Source organism: Labeo rohita, chromosome 9 (assembly GCF_022985175.1).
Source record: "Labeo rohita strain BAU-BD-2019 chromosome 9, IGBB_LRoh.1.0, whole genome shotgun sequence".
NCBI lineage: Eukaryota > Metazoa > Chordata > Actinopteri > Cypriniformes > Cyprinidae > Labeo > Labeo rohita.
Genome location: NC_066877.1, coordinates 37039513 through 37063584, shown reverse-complemented (window position 1 = coordinate 37063584; position 24072 = coordinate 37039513). Strand labels below are relative to the sequence as shown.

At 36.2% G+C, this 24072-nt stretch overlaps 1 protein-coding gene across 1 annotated transcript; it reads right to left on the bottom strand.

The window, feature by feature from the left end:
- Positions 1-5708: 5708 nt before the first annotated feature.
- On the bottom strand, positions 5709-21762 carry mxra5b (matrix-remodelling associated 5b). Its single transcript, XM_051118436.1, has 7 exons — positions 21497-21762; positions 20463-20686; positions 18300-18429; positions 16926-17316; positions 11256-15356; positions 10242-11142; positions 5709-8347 (listed from the first exon to the last, which is right to left on the bottom strand). Exons 2-7 carry the CDS (start codon positions 20636-20638, stop codon positions 6445-6447), a joined length of 7602 nt encoding a protein of 2533 aa, XP_050974393.1. The 5' UTR covers positions 20639-20686; positions 21497-21762; the 3' UTR covers positions 5709-6444.
- Positions 21763-24072: the final 2310 nt, after the last annotated feature.

The following is a 24072-nucleotide window of genomic DNA, read 5'->3' as shown; positions in this document are numbered from 1 at the left end:
CAACTTTTTAAAACTTTGTAAACTTTCCAAAGTTTTTCAAACTTTTTGGTCCAGCTTTCTCAAGCCAACTTAAAGTTTGTTTTGACTGACTTTTTTTATCTAGTTATTAACTAGCATTACTTGCAGTTTAACTCTAAATGATGTAAAATAAAGAGAAATAAAGTCAGTGAGAAGCCTTGAGATCCAAAGCTCAAGCAGCTGTTCAGATGAAGGTGGAAAACCATCTGAGGTCCAATAAACTAACAAGGCTAAATGACACTTCAGAGAAGTGTAGCAAACTTTAGGGCAGGATTTTGAAAGGGAGGAACATAAATTTGAGACGTGGGACTCAGAAACAGCTGCTTTTTCACTCACTTTTTGACCTTGGAAATCATAAATCTAGGATTTTCAAACCATCAGAACTCTTCAGGCTGGTTTAGACATGAACCTGTGAGAGGTGTGAGATCATTATTCTTTGAATAATTATAATGAGATGTATTTGTTTTTAATAAATGTATGTTTCATTGCTCTACATATGGAACTGAAATAACCATATAAACCAGTTATAACAGTCTACGATAAACCTGACGGCTGTTGTCATCGCTGAAACTTCAAGTCAAGGTCAGTTGTACTTGAGCAGCTGTTTATAAATCATTAAAAATTAGGAGAAATGCACGAATGGAAAAGGAGAAATGGGTCAAAAGCGAGGAGGAGTCGAGTCCCTGTGGAGCGTTTGACTGTAAAACTCAAGGTTCTGCCAGTTATTACCTTCTCATCCTTTCTCAGTTTGGCTTTAATTGTGAAGACATCTGGAAATAACACAGAATTAATGAAATACATAATTCAGTGGGTCCTGTCAACATGCTTGTAACATTTTTACAGAAAATTTCTACAGAAATGGTGCCGCCAAAATCTGTTTAATCTCACAATTCTGAGGAAAGCAGAATTGCAGTATAAACTAGCAAATAGCAAATTTAGTATATTTTAACATTATATGACTGGGTCAATGACATGACGCCTACGCTTTCTGTCCGATGGCATTTTTTTCAGTTATAAATTGGTTTAAATGCATTAAAAAGATGCCATATATATGAAGTACCTCTCCTATGTACGGACCCGCTTTATCTTTTCAAAAATGACTGGTTATTTGTCATTTTTCTGTTATTCAAAGTGTCAAAATATCATGTGGCACGACCGTTCGGCCATAACTGTTGTTTTGGAAACTTTGAAATGACCCTAAATTAATTTAGATTATTTTTCTGTACTATTTGGCATGATTACAAGTGTTTTGTAATCCTACATAAAACTGCAAAGCATTTGCATTTGTATCATAATATACAAACAAACTTTGTCTGATGATTTCCATATAATGAAATATCATGTGGTGCGACCATCAAAAAACTACCATTTTGGGACTTTTATGTTGTAATCCATTCTAAGGTAGGACTTTGCATTATATAGCAATTTGGAAGTATTAAGCAGGTTTGTAACTCTCTTTCAAATTTGGGAAAAATAACCTTTTTAACGGCTGGTATGCAGTTACCGCATGTGGATACCATGTATCAAAAAACAAAACAAAACAATGACTATGAAGTCATCTCTACAAGCATTTATTTTTATTGTATATTTCATAGAGACCTTTTGTGTTTAGTTGGCCAATTCTGTGCTTGTAAATTTTGACTGAATTTGAAATATCATGTGGTGCGACCACTGCTGAGTGTTTTCCATTAAACAGATCCAACAGATTTTTATGCAATTTGGGTCATTTCAGATGGTTTCGGTTTATAAAACTATAAAACTATAGTTTGGCAATTATGCATTTATTAGTAATTTAGTTATTAATAACTATTTTAATCTACTTTACTAGATTCCACTGCCAAGCAAAGTAAAATACACACTTGCCATAAGCAGCTGACCCTGCAGTCAAGCACAAACTCCAGATTTCATTTTCTACTGTGATAAAGATGTTCATGCTGCGATCTCAGAACCTGAGCCAGCAACCTCCCGCTACTCTAAATTGACCCTATGCAAAGACCCGCCCCCCTTAGTTACCGTTGCTACGTCCGACATGGCACTTTTATTCCACACATCAGTGAAAAATTCATCCCGGAGCATAGAGCGGCACACGAACCGCTCATCTCTTTATCTTTACTAGTTATAACATGAAATAAACGTGAATATACATCAGATTTCACCTGTGAAAACATCAATACACACTATTTTTCAAGCTCAAGTCCACAGACTAATCTACTCTCCTGTCTGGTTTGTTTGTCAGACAAAACGGCATATTCCGCGTTATGATTGGTCAGATCGCCTGTTAATCAAACTCCCAGCGATGGGCCAATTGAGCAGCCAAGACTGTACAAAGTTCAAAAATAACTGGGGCTAAAGAAATACCTGCAGTTAATGCCATGTGCTGCACTTTTCACACATCTCTTAAAATAGATTTATATATATAAGGCCTCAGCATCATTTGGAGTGACTATTCATCATGTGGTGCGACCAATAATAGGAATAACTGTATTAAAATAAAATATCTAATTTCTGTGATTAAAACATGAATCACTGCTACAGCATGCTTATGTGAATAGTATTTTTAAAACATTTTTATCAGTTTTATGCAATTTACAGGATAAGTCTGTTAACTACATTTAAGAAGTCAACTCAGAAATTGTAAAACAAAAATATGAGATAATTTTTTACAAAAACTCAGAATGTTAATAATAAAAAAATGTTAAGCATGTTAAGGAAAATAATTAATTTCAATATAAATCATGGTCGCACCACATGACATCTTTAGGGCCATGATCTCAGAACCTGAGCCAGCAACCTCCCGCTTCTCTAAATTGACCCTTCGTGAAGACCCGCCCCCCTTAGTTACTGTTGCTATGTCCGACATGGCACTTTTATTCCACACATCAGTGAAAAATACATCACGGAGCATAGAGGACACTGAAAACATGCTGACATACAAGACAGAGGTCACTGGTTACTTTTGGTATGAAACAAAGTCTGTGTTCAAATTTTGTCTCTTTTTTTTTTTTTTTTTTTTAAGAAATTCAAATTTTGAGCCGCTTTAATGTGTCCTGACAGATGGTCGCACCACATGACATCTTTTAAAATCCATGGCCAATTCATCAAGATGAAAAAACACTAAAATAACAAAAAATAACTTAATTTTAAATTTTAATATGAATTTATCTGTACACAACATTCTTAAAGTTTGAACAATTATAACAGATATTATTTTTTTGTATTTTAAAATTGGCCTGTTGAAAATCCTTATACATCAGTGACCCATATACAACTGTAAAATATACAGGCAACGATATGCCATCTACCTGAAACACTGTCACAATATTTTTTTACAGTAAATTTCTGGCAACCACATCTGCCAGATATTTATTTTATTACTTGTACATAGACATTTTTAAAGTTTGGATGTAACAATGCCTACAAACTCACCTTTCACAGCACTTCAGAAAAGAGCCAAACTCCTCAAACAACTCATCTCTATTTGGGTCAGGGATGTCATACCTATCAACCATTTTGCTGAAATCTTGCCCTCTTCTGTTAGAGATCTTTAAGAAAGCAGAGAGAAAGCTACTGATCAAGCATTACAAAACAGAACATGAGATGTTTCTCAAAGAATGACAATAAATCATTATTTTCTGCTATTATTTCTGCAAACATCTTAACAGACCAGCAGTGATTCAGCACAAAGTGTCTAAATGACAATCAATCTAGCAGCTGATGTCATCTGCATACGCCTTCTCTTATTTCACACCCCCACAAGTTTGGCTGGAGCTGCAAAACATGAGCCAAAGAGGACAACAATACAGAAACTGACTGAATAATGCAGCTGCTTGAACAAAGCTCTGTGGAACTTTTTTTTAATTAGTTATGCATATCTTACTAATCTGATTTTACCAACAGTTTTTGGGCAGTCATTTGCCTTTGCAATGAAACATCACAATATTGCAATGAATCTTACCTCAAATGTTTGGTCCAGACATGATGAATTTAAGACACTTCAGCTTTTTCTTTTCGTTTACATTCATAACACCAGCTGTACATTAATATTAGAGGTACAGTTCACCCAAAAATGAAAATGAACTATAAATATGCTCACCCTCAGGCCATCCAAGATGTAAATGAGTTTGTTTCTTCATCAGATTTGCATCACTTGCTCAGCAAGGCTTGCATCCTCTGCAGTGAATGGGTGCCGTCAGAATGAGACTCTAAACAGCTGATAAAAACATCACAAGTAATCCACACCACTCCAGTCCATCAGTTAACATCTTGAGAAGACAAAAGCTGAAACAAATCCATCATTAAGATGTTTTTAACTAAAAAAAAAAAAAAAAAAAAGTCAAAGAGTCTCCTGTTGTCTCTCACATCAAAATGATCTGTGCAGATTTCTCTCCTGATTCAGACCAGACCACTTTTTCACTGGAGGAAGCATTATTATGGATTATGAACATGCATTTTAGTTAAAAACATCTTGATGGAATTGTTTCAGCTTTTGTCTTCTCAAGATGTTAACTGATGGACTGGAGTGGTGTGGATTACTTGTGGATTATTGTGATGTTTTTATCAGCTGTTTGGACTCTTGTTCTGACGGCACCCATTCACTGCAGAGCATCCATTGGTGAGACATTGGAGAGATGGAATGACACATTTCTACAAATCTGTTGAACAAACAAACTCACATCTAAAGTAGTTGACATACTAGTATAGTATATGTGTCTCATAAATATTAGCAAAAACAATATCTGACAACAATCATATACATTTACTTCTTTAGCTAAAAACATGCTAAAATTTGCATTACAGTACAAGTACTTATTTGTAAAAACAAAGCACCAAATTTACAAGTTACGAAAGAAGCATGAAATCAGTATTTATTAAAAATGAAGCTAATTAAAAGTACTAAAATGTTTACTGTGTTTATAAAAAATAAAATTCAGTTATGTTAATTAGTTTTTAGACAAATAAAGACAAATAATTTATTAAAATAAATGAAAGATGATATACAGAGAAAGCATAAACAGCTCAAAATACAGATTTGTTTTTCTGTGTGAACCATATTTATTCATATAATAAATCAGCTCTTGGCAGTGTTGAGGTGAATATGAATCACATTGACTTCATTTCACCACAGTTTTATGACCAACAATTTTGTTAATGTGGCAAAAGAAAAAAATGCTTAACAATAATGTGCACTGGAAAGAATCCCTGATTTAATTTAATAAAATATTTTCATGTGAGCCAACCATAGCTGTTAGTAGCTGTGTCTCTAAATCTTATAAAAACTGTTGTGAAATCAAAGCTGAGGGGACCATTAGAAAATACTTTCAATACAGAAAAGCACCAATATTTTCCATAAGAGTATGAATGTAAAAATGCACCCAAATATTACGCTGCATATTGAGCATATTAGCTTGACTTTATTTAACTTTAAAATAAACCTGGCATTGTGCACTAATTGCTTATGTTCCACTAATTGCTTATGTTCCTTTATTGGCTCAAAGCTTCTTCTAAATGCATAAATGTAAATGTTTGTCTACATAAATGCCCATACAGTCAGTAGACAGTGAATGAGTTCACTGGTTTTGAGACACAGCTGTTTTGGACCAACCATATACAGTATATATAGTATTAGTATTAATATTTTACTGTTTGAAAAAGAAAATACCTCAAATTGATCTCTACTGCATTTGTAGGACTTCTTTCTGACACTTCCATCACTAATGCTTTTGAGAAAAGCATTTGCTAAATGAATGCATGTAAAACGTGAAAGTAATCAGGCCTGATTACTACAACCTGCCTGATTCTACAAATGAATTGGCAACACTTTACAAAAATATCCCATTAGTCAATGTTAGTCAATGCATTGCAACAACAAGCAATGCATTTGTACAACTGTTCACTGTAAGTTCATGTTAGTTCAGTCCATTAAATAATATAACAAATACATCTTTTGACTTCAATAATATATTAGTAAATTATGAAATTAATGTCAACCAAAAATTAAAAAATAATTCTAAATCATATATTAATCTTAGCGGATGCTTACTAAATGGAAGCGTGTTGTAAAGCGTTACCAATTAATTTAACCATGGTAAAATGTGTTAAATGGAGCTGATGCTTCTTGATAACTAAAAGCACAATATAAATAGCCACAACATTAAATAAACAAGCAAGCATGTGTAAGATTTAGTGAATTTTGCAGACAGTTCTATTGGTGTAAATTCCATGTGGGCTGATTATTAGTTTGCTTCCTTGCATTAATGATTATCCATTAGCGTACGGATACTCCGGAGCTTCGTTTGAAGTAGATTAAAATATCACGCTTTCATATTTACAACAAGAGTCTGTAGAAAATGTTCACTGTGTTTTCAAAAGACGTCATATGAACAGTCAAACGCAGTTCTTCAAAATTGTCTTTAAAGTTAGTTTGCATCAAAACACATACACGTAAGTTGACTTGCTATCGCTACCGACCACGTTTTTGGCGGTGCACTTATAGACGCCATTGTCTCTGCTGGAAGGGCTCTGAATGACCAGTGATCCTTGCGGATGGAGATACTTGTTTCCATAAAGTCGCGGCTGGACGCCAACCTTCAACTGAAGTCCGTCAGGCATTTCCCAAACCACCTCGGCTTTAGGCGTAGCGAGAGGCATGCAGTTTAACTGAACCGCCACACCCGGACGGGCGTAGGTCACTGGCGCGGGTCCTTTGGTTATACGCGGCGGATATGCAATCACTATCACTGAAACCGACAGGCTGGACGATCCATGTTCATTAGTGGTTTGGCAGAGGTACATTCCCCTGTCGTACACAGACGTCCTTTGGACAGTAAGAGTGCCATTGTTTAGAACCGAATAGCGTCCGGTCGTCTGCGGCCTGGTTAGGACGACTCCGTTCGGTAGGGTCCAGGTAAGTTTGGGTAACGGATGACCACCGGATAAACAGTTGAGGTGAAGGTTCTCCCCATTTATGATGCTGACAAGTGAGCTGTACTTATTGGTGATTTCTGGTTTTCTGTTGGACTCCAATGTCACGGTTCGCTCTACATATCCAGCGCTGTTGCGTCCAACGCATCGATAGCGTCCAACCTCTGAAACCGACGGGTCTCTAATGACCAACGTCCCATCAAGTCGATGATTGAAACGGAAAACACTGGTTCCACTAAGAAGAGACGTCCCGTTAGGGAGAATCCAAGTGATTTCCGGCATTGGTTTTCCTTCTATGGAACAATTTAGAGTTAATATCCCATTGGTGAGTTGGACGGACTCTGTAGGCGGATTTCTCAACTGTGGCTTTTCAACACCTTCAGTCACCTCAAGTTGAATTTGGAGTCTGGCTTCTCCTCCTTCATTGCGTGCGATGCAAATAAGCGCGACGGAATCGCTTATCCGCACCGCGTGAATGTCCAGCGTACCATTGCGATGGACTGTAATCCTCGAGCCATAGTACGGAGCCGGAAGCACGATATTGTTGGGAAACACCCACATGATCCTTGGAAGTGGGTTTCCATTTGCTTTGCAGTCTAAAAGCACGCGCTGATCCTTCACGACAGTGTTACGAATGATGCCTGAACTCTCGAACCCATTAATGAGTGGTGTTGACATGAGGACTTGAACATGGACAACTTTCTTGTCAGTTCCCGCAACATTCCTGGCTGTGCACGTATAATTCCCAACATCAAACCTCTGGATTTTATGAATGTGTAAAGTGCCATCATTGGCAATTTGGTACTTGTCGGACACTGGGACTATGGCGCGGTGAGCCGGAGACGTCCATGTGATGGTGGGAGTCGGTTCTCCTTTGGCGCTGCAGTAGAGGATCGCCGTTTCCCCGAAAGGCACTTTGACGACGCTGTAAGTGTTGTTTCGGATGATTGGTGCATCTGCCACCACCTTTATATGAACCTTCATTTCATCCTTCCCAATCTCATTCTCTGCATAGCACGTGTAGTCGCCTTCCTCCTTCATTCCGACTTCATTTAAATACAGCGTTCCGTTATCAAACATCACGTATCTCTTGGTACGGAGCCCGTTATTGTCAGACTGCGGGATGCTGTTTACCATGGTACCGTCCGGGAGACTCCACGTGATTTCTGGGTTGGGAAGACCTGAAGCGATGCAGTCGACTTTCAGCTCTCCTCCGTACGAAACCTTGTGATCGATCAGTGACTTGTGGTCGATTTTAGCCGCTTTGGTCATCACGTTGACTTTAAGGAGAACGTAGTCGTCGCCCATTTTGTTTCTGGCAACACAAAGATAGTCGCCTTCATCCTTCTCGGTCACTGACGTGATGGTGAGCGTCCCGTTGCCGAACACTTTCATTCTGCGATCAAAGCTGAAACGATAAAGAGAGAGGTTACATTACTGTGACAGTAAATGTAGCATTTATTAAATGCTCATATCACTCATATCATTTGAGGATGTTGTGCGATTGGGGAAAAAAAAAAAAAAAAAAACTTTCAGAACTCAAAACTTTTCAAAACTTTTTACATTGAATGAAAATGTAAAAATTATTCATTCTGAAATCATTACAGGGCTCATATCATGCTTGCTTGTTTTTTTTTAACACCATGCCATTTTTTTTTGGCTTTTGTTTTTTCTTAAGATTTATTTTTGCCATTTGTATGCTTTTATTTTATGCCTTTATTAGGACAGTGTAGTTAGACAGGAAGCAAAGTGGGAGAGAAAGAGAAGGGTGTGGGACTGGGAAAGGTCCACAAGCCAGGATTCGAACTCGGGACGCCCGCAGCACAATAGCGCTATATGTCGACGCGCTAACCACGAGGCTATTGATTTTTTTGACTTTTGTTATAGCAAAAACCTTACATGACTTAATAAAAGTTGGACTAGAGCTAAAAACGACATGGTAGGGGGGCGCTATTACCCATCTTCTGAAAGAGCATTGAACATCTGGATTAAAAACGGTGAAGCAGCAGAAACAAACGATAGCATATATAACGGTGCATATGTAAAATAACACGAACATCAAACATTCAACAGCAATAAATCAAAACTGCTAAACATTACCAAATGGACTGTGAAGCTTTGGATGTGTTGATGGAAGCAATTGCTTCCATCTATGTTTTAATCATTTATCTGAATCCCATCCGAATGTAGTCTTTAGAAAAAAAAACTAATTTTTCAGCTTTTTGATCTAATGGAAGTAACCCACATTCAAGTGATGCATGAAGAGAATGCATGAAGCTAGAATAAAACGGTTTGTTTTATTTAAAAGCTTCATTACTGAATGTTCAGATATTCATACAATATTATGAATATTCCAATATTCTGGGGGCCATAAAAATGATTGAAAATGCTGACGGTGACTTGCAACTTTTTCTTAAAAATGCTTTAAAAGAGTTAAGATCCTTTTTTCCTACAAACTGTCAAACTAAAGTTGGATTAACTTATTTAAACTTAAGTAAACCAACATCACAGTTCAATAAAATGTGTTTGACAGATAATGACCTCTGGTTCACATCAAGATAATATTAAGAACTAAAAACTTCACTCTAGTTAAACTAAACAAAAATGACTCGTTCTCAAATCCTTGATTTCTAGTGTCAGAAACCCCAAATATAAGCAAATGACTGGCCACATTTACACATCAACACTGCCTATTTATACATCTCTGAAGTTGTACATATATGAAAGGGTTAATGTTGTAGTAGCACGATATGCCATTTTATCTAAGCGTAACACAAATGCAAGTGTGCCAAAACCACAAATTTACATAAGAATTAATCTAGGCAGTGTTTCGTACAGACCAGATTGTACAGACCATTGGTGTCAAAGTTATTCATTCAGAACTATGTTCTTCCATTTTTACTGCACTGCATTTGATTAATGTTCTTTTTGTCTTCCATCTGCATCCATTTATTTCCTTCTGATTTGCCTGTCCTCTGTAATTAATTACATTTCATGTTGTTTTGCTATTTGGTTAATCATTCTCTATAACCAACAGTGTATATGGAGACAATTAAAAGAATTTCAAAGAGGACAGAGACAGTAAAATCCACGTGAGGTGTTCCCCCCCCCCCATTTTCAACCAAGTTTTCATTATTCAGCAAACTCTGGATTGGATTGTGTCATTCACAACACAATCAGCACTGAAACAAGCCACTCAAACAGTTCACATTTGTGTTTCTAAACACACAATAGGCATTGTTGACATGCTGACCAACGAAAACTTGTTTCCTCATTAAACAACCCCAGCAATTAACCATTACCTGTAATATGCATCAACCAGTTTTTTAGATGGGGTCCTCCAGATGATCCTGGGAGTGGGGCTTCCAGTGGCCGAGCAGTTGAGACTCAGCAGACCTCCATAGTGGACATCAGTACTGTGAGCAGAAGTGGACATAATTTTGGCGGTAGAGGAGCTCCTCTTCAACTGCAGATTTACAGTCCTTTTAGCAACACCCACCGAATTCACAGCCACGCATTCATAATTTCCAGAATCCTTCTCTGTAGGATTACGAATAAACAGCGTCCCATTGGGAAAAACGAATAAATTGCCATTGATGAACTGTGAGGGGCGAAGCTGTGCGCCAGTAAACGTGACCCAACGGACAGTTGGACTGGGCGAGCCTTTAGCGGTGCAGTGTATGAATGCCGATTGTCCATCAGGGATGGTGTAATTCTCCCAAAGCTGCTCTTGGATGGTAGGAGGCAAGGCTGAAATTTGGAGCCTCACAGAAAGCATGTCAGCTCCAGCAGCATTGCTTGCTATACATTTATAGATGCCCTTGTCCAGGTAATTGGTGTTTTTCACTAGAAGCGTTCCATTGGTGAAGAGTATAATTTTCTGTTCGCTGGTACTAATGGCTCGCACCACCGATCGATCCGGAAGCACCCAGCTGATGTTTGGTAATGGGAGACCTTGTGCTTGGCATTCCAAGAGCGCACTGTTTCCTAAATACACCGTCACGTCTTTATGACGTGGAAGCATCATCTTGGGCGCGTGGGCCAACACCACTAGGGTCACCATCATCTTATCAATGCCGTGTAGATTGCGAGCAATGCACAGATACTGTCCGCGGTCCTGAAGCTGGACGTTGTGGATGACTAAAGTGCCGTTGGACTGGACCTCAAACCGCTGGATTCTGGAATTCGATGACATGACTGCACCTATGGGACATAAAATATAGAGAAAGAGATTAAATAATTTCAAACCAATGAATAACTGTTTGCAGCTAATCAGACACATATATATCATCATCATCGTGTCTCATGTGAATTACCTGTGGAGGTTTTGGTCCAGGTCAGGAGGGGTTTCGGCTCCCCCATAGAATCACATGGCAACCGCACATCTGTCCCGGCATTTACAGTGACCGTGTGGAGCTTGGCAGCAGTGATCCTGGGTCTCATTTGCAGGACAGGAAGAGTTTGCGGTCCTTGAGAAAACAGAACAGCACCTGACTGTCTGTTCACTGGTTCATTGATCTGAATTTGGTTGTTTGGCTGTGTGGTGCTTGACACAGTTGTGGGACTCGAGTTGGCAGATCGAGCAGTTACGGTCAATATCTTAGGTGTTGTAGTTGATCTAATGTCGTTGGGAGAGTTTAAATCCACAGGTGAGGTGGTCACCGAAGGTGTTCTGATAATATTAGGTCTAATATTCACAGAGGGATTTCTACTGTGATAGTATGGATACCTGTGATTAGTGATGGGAAATCTTTCCCTGTGCCTGGAATCGATGTAGTTTGTTTCAGGATTTCTTGAGTAAAATGGGATTCTATTGTCTGGCAAGGGATAACTGGGTGTTAACTTTAGAGCAGGTGTAGTAGTAGTAGTAGTAGTAGTAGTAGTAGCAGTAGTAGTAGTAGTCGAAGGAGTCCCCGTAGTAGTAGTTGCAGCTGTTGACGGTGTAGTAGATGGTGTCGTTGTTCCAATGAGTTGGGTTGTAATGGGAATTATGATTGTAGTTGCTGGCAATGTAACGGTGGGTGAAGTATTCAGTGATGTAGAAGGATGCAGAAGGACTATCCTTTCCTTTTGGTCTTGCTTAGAATCAGAGTTTGGTTGCAGGAAGTAAATCTCATTGGTTTGAGTACTAAGAGTAAGTGATGGTGAACTTGTGTCTAAAGACTCGGTTTGTGTCCCTACAGATATTATGGATTCTGTGAGTGTCTCTGTGGTTGAGGGAAAAGATACTTGGTTGTGAACTGACTCTTCTTCTTCAAAGCTTTCATTTGGTTGGGAAAGCAGGTAGTCTTGGGTTCGTGGCATGGAGGTGACTACAGATTCTTCTGTAGAAGTAACATCACCTTTTGTACTAGTTTCTTCCAACGTATCGTTCCCTTTGAGAACATCGCTAAAGTGTGATACAGGTAAGTGGAAGACATCCAGCCCATCTGTATCCAAGCGGATCTCTGTTGGATGAATCTCTTTGTTGGCCTTTGGTAATGCTGTTGAAAGCATGCCTATGATCTCCTGCCGAGCATTTGTTAGTGGGACAGTTTCGACGCCAGGTTGAGATGTTGGATCTACACTCGTGGGAACCAAATACTCATCCATCTCCTCAGCAGATGCAATGCTTCCGTCTTCTTCCTCCTCGAAAGAAGAAATGTCTTCATTCTCTAAACCTGATGTTGTGCTCATGGGGTGAGGTGTAGAGGCTACTGTAGAGCTGCTAGAGTTTATCATCTCTTGGACTTGTGGGAAACTGTTTGCCTCAACTTTGTGGATTTCTGAACTAGTTTTCTCATCCGGGAGGGTGATGGCGTTTTCCTCATTAATGGCATTTGGTAATTTGGTAGGATAAATGGAAGAAGTAGTTGGATCGAGTGACGTGTCTTCAGCTAGGGTTGTGGGGTGTGTGTGAGTAGTAGTCAGATATTCCGACGTGCTTCCAGCTAAGGTTGGGGAGTAAATGTGAGGGGTTATTGGGATAGTCCACTGGACTGACGTGCTTTCAGCTGGATTTGTGGAATAAATGCGAGCAGTAGTTGTAGAAGCTGGCTTGATCAATCTGCCTCTAAACCGGGTTCTAGAGTAAATGCGTGCAGTGGTTGTAGTAATTGGATGGATTGATGTGTTTTCAGCTGGGTTTGGGGTAACATGAACCCTTGCAGCTGTAGATGTTGACCATGGCTTTCTTGTCGGAAGCTTGGAAAACGGTCTTCTCAATTTTATCCGTCGCCTACCTCCAAATCTTCGCCTGGAGCTCCACTGATCTTTTGCTCTGGACGGCGCTGAACTTGGTGTAGCACGTGGTCTAATGCTGCCGGTTGATGTGGTAGCAAATGAAATGCTGTCAGGCTGTCCAGAATCAAACCCCCCAGTCTGCGTCCAGACGCCGTACTTTCCGGACAAATTAGGTTCATTTTCTTTCTCAGACTCTGGTTTGATGAAAGACCCGGAATACACTTGGTTATTTTCAGCACTTATGGTGCTCGCATGCCCTCTTTCTACAACGTTCACCTCTGTCATAACATAATGGGGTCCAGATGTGGGATTTGAGATGTAAGGCACCCCGTCTGAGCTAGTTTGTAATTCTGGAGGAGACGTTAGGTATATGTTATTATTCTGTCTTTCAATATAAGGTGTAATTGCATGCGTATGGTAAACATCCGTTTGGTGTGGCGTGCTGAAAGTGTTTGATTCTTCCTGTGGACCGGAGTCTCCAGAAGAACTCTCAATGTTGTTAACTGACCCTGGATGATCTACGTTTACTATCTGTAGATTTTTCTCTGTTGTTCCATGTTGGATGTTAACTGACGAGTTCTTTGGAGAAGTTCTCTCACGAATTTTGGCCAAAAGAACAGCCCATTTCTCAGGGTCTATCTTGTTCTTGGTATTAACAGTTCTTTGGTTTGTTAAACCAGTTCTGTTTGCTTGTCCATGCACGCCTTTTCTAAAAGGCCGCCTATGGCGGATGTTGCCAAAAGGACGTCCCTGCGTTCTTGCATTCGGTCCTCTCCTTCGATTAATAAAGCTTCTGTTTGGAACTACTCTCTCTTGAGTTTCATCTCCAGAAGCTTCTTCAACATCCTGCAAAAAGGCTTTTACCTTAGTGGACACTCCTGCAGCAGACTGTGGTCTGACAGGATACTGTCGCAGTGGTTGAATTCCTTTCCGTCTCATAACGGTTAGTTTAGTCGCCAGTACGTCCACACCGTGCTGGTTCATGGCGACACATTTGTGATATCCATTATTGTTAAGCTGACTGTAAGGAATAAACAAAGTCCCATTAGGAAAGACTAAAGCCCTGGATGTATTTGCTTTGGCATTCAATACACTGCCATCTGGAAATATCCAATTCACCACAGCGTCTGGAGTCGCCGTTGTGAGACAGGGTAAAGATGCAGACTCGCCAACATATTTGGTTAAAGCATTTCCAACTTCTTCACCTGGAAGCGGGGTTGAGGACTCCATAACTGATAAACGGAAAGGCAGGACATCAATATCTCCTGCAACCTCAGCAATGCAATAATAAACTCCAGAGTCTCTGTGCTCGACAGAATTAATGTAAAGTGTGCCGCTGCTAGAAACAGTCATTCTTTTGTCGGCAGAGCCGAATGCAGCTTTAATCTTCAACCCGTCGGGTGTCATCCAATGAACGGCTGCGTTTCCAGAGCTTTGTACACGACAGTCCATTTCAACCGCACCACCCACAACAGAAGTGAAGCTCGTCTGGGTTTTATTGTCATGTTCAATCATGACCCAAGACCTGATGGGCTCCTTGTCTGTGGTGGTAGTCAAATGAGTATTTAGAATGAGTCTCACACTCTTGGAAGAGGAATAAGGCCTGTTTAACTTGATGTTTACAAAGGACTGCATGAGCCAAGATGGATGGGCTAAAACATTAGCTCGGACACCAGTGTAAAAGTAAGCGTCTTTTTCAATGTCCTGTTTGTATCTGTAGCTCAGCTCCGGTTCTCTGCTTAACATGATTTCCCTTCGCAGATGCACGGGCACTTCACTGTAGTACGCTAGAAGTCTCCAAAAGCTCTCATAGTCATCTCTGTCTACAGGACACTCTAGGTCAAAGAGGAGAGTCACGTTAGCAGCAATCTCCAGGGATTTTGTATAATTCCAGCTGATTTTAGTGGAATCTCTCGATTCAAGTATTTGGCAGATCAAGTCTACTTTAGTCCCATGCTCGTCGGATAAACCAAGGGAGACGTTTCCAAATGGTGGTCTGATCCTGTCAATGGGTAGAAGTTCACTCATGCTTTCCTCGTGTGAGATGTTCTTTCCTGAAGAGCTGATAACTGGTCCAGAGCACATAAACTGTTTGAGATCAAAGATGTCTTGTCCTGAAAGGTGTTTAGGAGATGCGCATAGTGGACAGAGCTGACCGCTGGAAAATGATCTGTCCTTTTTGCATTTCATCACTCCTAGGAAAATGAAACAAATTCAGATTTTAGAAGATGGAATTTGTTCTTCACATAGTGTTCTAAAAAGTCAAACATCTCTCATTTTGATCTTTTTTAGTGCTGTCAAACGATTAATCGCATCCAAAATAATTTTTTTGTTTACATATTTGTGCATACTGTGTGTATTTATTATGTCTACATAATACAGTATATATCTTGAAAATATTTACATGTATACATTTATATTCATCTAACTGATATTATATATAAATATTTTTGATATATTAACATAACATCCTTCTTAAATATAAAAATGCATGTGTTTGCTTATTTATATATACATAATAAATATACACAGTACTCACACATATATTATGTATACAAAAACTTTTATTTTGGATGCGATTAATCATGATTAACCATTTGACAGCACTAATTTTTTTTTATATTTTTTTAAAGAAAAAAGTCAGAGACCTAAACAGAAACAAAAGCAGATACATTTTTCATTCCATTTTCATTCACTGCATTTCATTACATTTTTTACACTACTGTTTAAAAGTTTGGGATCAGTAAGATTTTTTATGTTTTTCAAATAAGTCTCTTCTGCTCATCAAGACTGCATTTATTTGATCAAAAATACAGTGAAAATTGTGAAATATTATTACAATTTAAAATAAGACTTTTCTATTTTAATATATTTCAAAATATAATTTATTCCTGTGACGCAAAGTTCAATTTTCAGCATCATTACTCCAGAAATCATTCTAATATGCTGATTTATTATCAATGTTGAAAACAATTTTTTAATAAACCTGTGGCACTTTTTAGGGTTCTTTGTTTAATAAAAAATTTAAAAGCACAGCATTTATTTGCAATAGAATTTATTTTGTAACAATACAAGAGTGTTTACTATCATTTTTTTTTTTTTATTATTATTAAATTAACATATCCTTGTTGAATAAAAAAGGAAAAAAAACTTTTAAAGTAGTAAATATTGGTACAAAAGATTTCTATTTTGAATAAATGCTTTTGTTTTTTAAATTCTTTTTATGCATCAGGATTCAAAGTATTCTGATAAAAAGTATCACAGGTTAAAAAAAAAATTAACTAGCAAAAATGGTTTTCAACTATTTAAATCAGCATATTAAAATGATTCCTAAAGGATCATGTGACACTGAAGACTAGAGTAATGACGCTGAATTCAGCGTTGCATCACAAGAATAAATTATATTTTAAAAGTATTTTAATATAGATTATTTTAAATAACAATAATATTTCACAATATTAATCAAACATCTTCAATCAAATCTTACTGATCCCAAGCACATAAAAAATGTCTTTTATGATAATAGACGTTTAGAAGATTTTCTTCCTTTTTTTTTTTTTAATTGAACTATGATCTATTTTATTTTCACAGAACCAAAGACTTCAAACTGAACTGACCTCAAACTTTAATGCCTTTCAACTGCACAAACACCGTTGTTTCCTTCAGGAAATTCAGATCTAGTTTATACTGATATGATATCCAAGTTTATTTAGTGTGTTATCTTGAAAACAAACATTTGAAGCACTTGGAAACAGATGAATTACCTGAATTTCGTGCGCTCCAGTCCTGCAACCAGTTCATCCGGCAGTCACAGCTCCACGGGTTTCCATACAGGAAGAGGTTCTCCAGCTGCGGCATGTTCTCCAGCATGTTTCTGGGCAGCGTGCTCAGGAGGTTTTCAGAGAGGTACAGATGCTTCAGGGTGGACACGGGGAAACGCCGCAGGAGCGAGAACGTGCTGAAAGTAGCAGGATGGAGCTTTTGCAGATGGTTGGCCTCTAGATGGAGCAGACGGAGTGACGTCAACCCACTGAACGCGTCCGGGTGGATGAACTCGATGCGGTTGTGGTCCAGATGTAGTCTAATGAGGGCCGTCAAACCAGAGAAGGTGTGACCGGTAATGACTCTGAGCTTGTTGTAGCTCATTTTTAAAACCTGTAGGAAACAGTGAACTCATAATGAGTCATTATGACAAAAAAAAAACAAAAACATAATTTACAGCTGTAAGTTTGTCTTGGCACTACTGGTCAAAAGTATTTGAACAGTAAGATTTTTAATGCTTTTAAAGAAGTCTCTTCTGCTCACCAAGCCTGCATTTATTTGATCTGAAGTACAACAAAAGCAGTAAAATTCTGAAATATTTTTACTATTTAAAATAACTGTTTCTATCTGCATATATTTTAAAATCTAATTTATTCCTGTGATTTCAAATCAGAATTTTTAATCACCATTACTCCAGTCACATGATCCTTCAGAAATCATTCTAATATTCTGATTTGCTGCTCAAAAAACATTCATTATTATTATTATGTTGAAAAGTTCAGGTTTTCTGGTTTTTTTGATGAATAAAGTTAAGAAGAAAAGCATTTATCTTAGAAATCCTTTGTTATTAACATTAAAACATTATAAATCATCACTTTTGATCAATTTAAAGCATTCTTGCTTAATAAAAGTATTCATTTCTATAATGTCTTTAAAAAATATATATATTACACTGACTCCAAGTTTTTGAATGGTATAGTGTATAATGTTCTAAAAGCTTTTTATTTCAGATAAATGCTGATCTTTGTATCTTTCTATTCATCAAGGAATCCTGAAACTGAAGACTGAGGTAATGATGCTGAAAATCCAGCTTTGATCACAGAAATAAATTACATTTTAACACATATTCAAATAGAATACAGTTCTTTATATTAGCAAAAATATTTCACAGTTTTACTGCTTTTGCCGTATTTTGGATCAAATAAATACAGGATTTGTGAGCAGAAGAGACTTCTTTAAAAAAAAAACATTAAAAATCTTACTGTTCAAAAACTTTTGACTGGTAGTGTGTCCAAATCACTTTTACTTAAGACAGCGGTAATTAACTAGAATTATATTAAGGACTAGTGTGCATCACCAGATGACTGTGATTTTACCTGTAAGGAAACGAGATCCTGAAAAGCACCATCGGGTATTTTCTGCACATTGTTTCCATGCATCATGAGCAGCTCTAGTTTTCGAAGTCCAGCAAAGGAGGCGTCTGTGATCTGATTTATAGTGTTAAACCTATTAGAGAGCAAATGCATATTAGAAATATTATTGTTTCTCTTTTGTAAGTCACTCTGGATAAAAACATATATCAAAGGCATAAACAAAAATGCTTAATGTTTATGTACATGTATATACAGTAATATGGAAGAGCGGGGCTAGTTGTCACATGGGGAAGTTGTGTCAAAGTCTACAATATCTCAGTCTACTATAAGGTTATGACTACTCTCAATTTTTCAGTAATCTAATACTTGCTTTAGGTTGTGCTAAAAGACTACATTAGGCGGTCGAATTGTGACAACTTACCCCATATATTGTGTCAATGAGTGTTATCCCTAGTAAAAAAAGTAATAGATTTAAAATGCATTTATTTTATACTTAGTTCAAGTCTATTAACATATTAACTGAAATATCTCTTGAGACTTAATGAAATAAAAATTGCAATTAAATTTTAACACTCCTTAAAAATTAAGCCTATGTTTTAATGTCACTATTGATGAGAACTGTATGATTTTTAAATATTTTGCATTTAAAGAACTTGTACCTAAAGTATACTTACAACAGTCCTTACAATATTCTGAGTTTGCATTTCAGTGTTTTCATTTATTTTGATAATTCTGTTTTTTTTTTTTTTTTTTTTTTTTTTGCGAGTGAGATGAGTAAATGCATTTTCACATTTAGACTAGAACTACAGTAACATCATGTTTACGCCTCTGTACTTCCAATTTCTCTCAACATGAGGACGGGAGACTTGTCAGTCAATACATGGCAAACAAAGTAACTGCCATTACTCATTTGAAAAAGAAAAAACTCCTTTTCTTGTAAACTAAGAAGTATTAAGTTTCTTTGCTAGTTACTTGAAAAAAAGTAATCTGATTACATAACTCAAATTACTTGTAATGCATTACCCCCAACACTGATAGAAGATGTTACTCCCTAAAAAGTAACTAATTACGTTAGTTACTTTTTATGTTACTTTGTGTTACTTTTGAAATCTGAGTGGGGCTTGCTTTTTTGTTTTTAACAAAAAAGTAATCTGTTATGTAACTCACGTTACTTGTAATCCCAACAATAATAATAATAATAATAATAATAATAATAATAATAATAATAATAGTAATCAGTGTTGGGGATGTTACTTTTAAAAGTAATGCATTGCAATGTTGCGCTATTTCCTAAAAATGTAACTATTTATGTTACTTAGTTACTTTTTATGAAAAGTAATGTGTTATGATACTTTTGCATTACTTTTTTAAATCTGGGTGGGGCTTGCTTGTTTGTTTTTTTTTTTTTTTTGACAAAAAAATAATCTGGTTACATAACTCACGTTACTTGTAATGCGTTACCCCAACACTGATAATAATAATAATAATAATAATAATAATAATAATAATAATTAATAATTAGTGTTGGGATGTTACTTTTAAAAGTAATGCATTACAATGTTGCATTACTACCTAAAAATGTAACTAATTATGTTACTTAGTTACTTTCTATGAAAAGTAATGTGTTATGTTACTTTTTAAATCTGGGTGGGGCTTGCTTCTTTTTTTTTTTTTTTAAACAAAGAAGTAATCTGGTTACATAACTCACGTTACTTGTAATGTGTTACCCCCCAACACTGCATTAAAATATACTTAAGTATATCTTTAGTTGAACTTCAGCAATACTTCTGCACAATTAAAGTGCATTACGTACAAAATGAGTTGTTCCAATTTAGCAGACTTATATATATACGTATAAATATACGTGTTTAGTATACTAAAGGTACAATTGCTGGGTATTTTTATTAAGTACATAATATGTAAATATAGTTGCAGTATACTTTATTAATGCATTAAATAAATGCATTTTAAATACATTTCAGTATATTTATTTTTCACTAGGGACATTGTTGTTGTTTTTTTCTCCTAGTCAATAACAGTGAGTAAAGTTTTTGAAATCAATAAATATTCACATCAGTAAAAGTATGCAAACTCTGATATTTCAGATATATGATAGCATCATAAAACTCGTTTCTGCCGTGCATTAGTTGATTAGCAGTGACTTACCCAAAATTAATGCGCTGGACTTGTTTGGAGATGCCCGCGGGAACGGTCACAAGCGCACGGAAGGTGCAGTGCACTTCAGCGGGAACAGAACAGGCGCACTGCCGCGGACAAACACCGCTGGAGCCCGGAAAACTGACCAGCAGCATCAGCATCAGCCCGATGCATGAAAAGCCCATGTTGTCTGAGAGATTATGCGCTTCTGAAGCGTGCACGTCCCTCTAGCGCTGAAACACGGAATGACATCTCACACACAGCCAACAGGTGTTCACAAAATATTTACATGCATGCATTTGGCAGACGCTTTTATTCAAACTGACTTGCATTGCATTCAGTATTTATATTTGATCCATTCATGCATTTCCTAAAAATCGAACCCATGACCTTGGTGTTGCAAGCACAATCCTCTAGTGTTACAGGAACAACACCTAAAAGTTTTTAAACAGTTTCTATCATACTTTGGAAGACCTATGACATCTTCTACGGAATCAAATAGTCATTCGGTAGAATTTTGACTCAGGTCATTCAGGATTAGTTCCAAATTACGATAGAATTCTGGTTGCATTCCTTTCCTTTTGCAAATTTCATAGGAATTGAATTAGGCTAACCTGAAGCCAAAGAAAAGAGCCCAACAGTCTACATCAATAATTAAAGACCGATTGCATGAAGAGTTTACCTCAGAGAGCTGTTTTACCTAATTCAACCCTTAAAATTAATTGGCAATATTTTTTTTTGACTTGAATAAAACTAATTAATTTAGATTTCACCATTTTTAGGTTACAGTTTTGTTCAGTGGACAATGCAATAGGGTTAAAAAGGGTATTACATTTAATTAATCTTTCCATTTGAGTATTATGATCCAATGCAATTGCATAAAATGTAATAAAAAATATTATAAAATATAAAAATGTTATAATATATTATATATGCAAGAGAACAACATTGAAAAAAATAATATTATGATAATGCTTTCATGTTAAATCTTCACTTAAACCACTGGATTCTTAGAAAATAGAATGAAATGAAATGAAACTCACCTTGATGTTCTTGTGAATGACTGCCTTTTGAGTCTTCATTTCCTTAAAGCAGTTCTCACTTAGATCAACTTCACATAGAATCCACCACAATATAACAGCATCCTTTTATGAATGCTCAGCAGGTTTTCATACTTCATAAATGCAACAGAATTAAATAAACAAATAAGGAGGAGAAGAAGAATATAAAAGCAGAGAAAAACAGGTTTCTTTTTCAAAGTGTTATTTGATAAATAAGCTCCATGCGGATCCTGTTAGGTGCTTCACTGTCTGCACGGGAACTCAGAGTAAAGCTGGAAAAAGCGATTGTGAAACCCAAGCTTGAGTAAGGAGGAGCTAAACCGAGAGAAACCCCCTCAAGATCAGCGGCCCTCCTTTGAAAACACTCTGTTCAGCTGCTCAGTTGGATGCCACTGACTAAAAACACCCATCTACTGCCTCTGCTACTGAATCAATTAAACAATACAGACACAGACTGAGCAGATAAAAGGCAATTGCACTGGATCATAATACTTAAATGGAAACAATTCTGTTTACATGCATAAAATCTAACATAATCAGATTTTTTTTTTTTAAATAATAATTTGAAGATAACACTTAAGAAATAAGGTTAAATTGCTTAAGCTAGTTAATGCATTAAATATTAACAATGAGCAATGCATTTATTAATTTTGAGGAACTTTGAAGTTTGTTTTACGGCAATTACATTGGATTATAATACTCAAATTGAAGCAATTTTGATTATATGCATAAAATCAAACAATCTGATTTTTTAAAATAATTTAAAGGTAACATTTAAGAAATAAGGTTAACTTGGTTAATGCATTAAATAATATTAACTGAGCAATGCATTTATTAATTTTGATGAATTTTTAATTTTGTTTTAAGGCAATTGCATTGGATCATAATACTCAAATTTTTTACATGCAGAAAATCTAAAAAGATTTCTTAATGGTAATTTGACAGTAACACTTTAGAATTGATTAATGCTAATTAATGCATTAAATAATATTGACAATGAGCAGTGCATTTATTAATTCTGAGGAATTTTAAAGTTTGTTTTAAGGCAGCTGCATTAGATTATAATACTCAAATGGAAACAATTTTGTTTACATGCATAAAATCAAACATAAAAAGATTTTATAATAATTTGAAGGTAAAACTTAAGAAATAAGGTTAAATTGTTTAAGCTAGTTAATGCATTAAATAATATTAACAATGAGCAATGCATTTATTAATTGTAAAGAATTTTTAAAGTTTGTTTTAAAGCAACTGCATTAGATTATAACACTCAAATGAAAATTTTGTTTACACGCATAAAATCTAACAATCAGATTTTTATGGCAATTTGAAGATAATTAAGAAATATGGTTAAATTGGTTAATGCTCATTAATGCATTTAATAATATCAACAATGAGCAATGCATTTATTAATTTTGAGGAATTTTGAAGTTTAAGGCAGTTGCATTGGAAACAATTTTGTTTTCATGCATTAAATGTGACATTCATCAGTATGCATAACAGCTTGATTGAGGTCAGCAACATTGTATTTTAAAGTCTGTTACACCACAGTCTATTTTAAGTCTGTGTCTTGACCATCTGCAATCCGAGACCATTCTTTACTATAAATAATTAGGCCGAAGAATGAACTATTTGTCACTATTTGTTTCAGACACCAAAAGCATTTGCACCAATTTTCAAACGGAAGGTCAAAATTAAAGTATATACTGAAGTGATGCATTAAAAGCTTGATTCTGCCCCACATCTGATCAACTGTGTGTAACGTGAGGGCTGTAATTGTTTAGTCAGCGGTTCAGTAAACGGTTCTTGGTGGTCCTGGTCCAGCACTGATTCAAAAGTTAAAAATACACTGGACTGCTGCTTTTATTGGCTATTTTACACAACAACAACAACAGAGCTGTGTGTTAAATCACTATGCTGCACCACTCCACTAATACACAAGCCCTTTGTATTATTTTTATTTGCATTCATTTTCCAGGCAGATAACTTCTTTGCAACTTTTATCTCACAATTATACCGAGTTTCTTGCAATTCTGAGAGAGAAGTCAAAATTGGAAGATATAAATTCAGGATGGTCCGTTTTTTCTCTTGTAAATCCAAGTTTATATATTGCAAATCTGTTTTGTTTGTTTGTTTGTTTTTCCTGCCATTAAAAAACAAAACAAAAAAAGGTAATTGCTACTTTTTAAAATCTCACAATTTTTTATGTCTGTTTTTATAGTTTATATCTGAATTTGCTTCTCTAAATTACGAGTTCATGTCTTGCAATTCTGTTTTTTTTTTTGTTTCTGCCATGAAAAACAAACAAAAACAAACAAACAAACAAAAAAGTCAAAACAAAAAGGTAATTGGGATTTCTCTCACATTTTTTAGTTTGTTTCTCTTAATAAAGAGTTTACATCTAGCAATTCAAACTTCTCGTAAAAAAAACAAAACAAACAAACAACAACAAAAAAAACACGTGATAAAGGAACTGCATACCCAGATTATTTATGATAATAATTGATGATTTAGAAATAAGGTCCCAGTGGTTAATGTTAATGCATTAAATATCATTA

Excerpts from the sequence above, each read along its gene's own strand:
- mxra5b (XM_051118436.1), bottom strand. The coding sequence starts at position 20,638 with ATGGGCTTTTCATGCATCGGGCTGATGCTGATGCTGCTGGTCAGTTTT. Across the intron at positions 18,430-20,462 it reads GTCCAGCGCATTAATTTTGG|GTTTAACACTATAAATCAGA; the intron begins GTAAGTCACTGC and ends GCTCTCTAATAG. Across the intron at positions 11,143-11,255 it reads CTGGACCAAAACCTCCACAG|GTGCAGTCATGTCATCGAAT; the intron begins GTAATTCACATG and ends TATGTCCCATAG.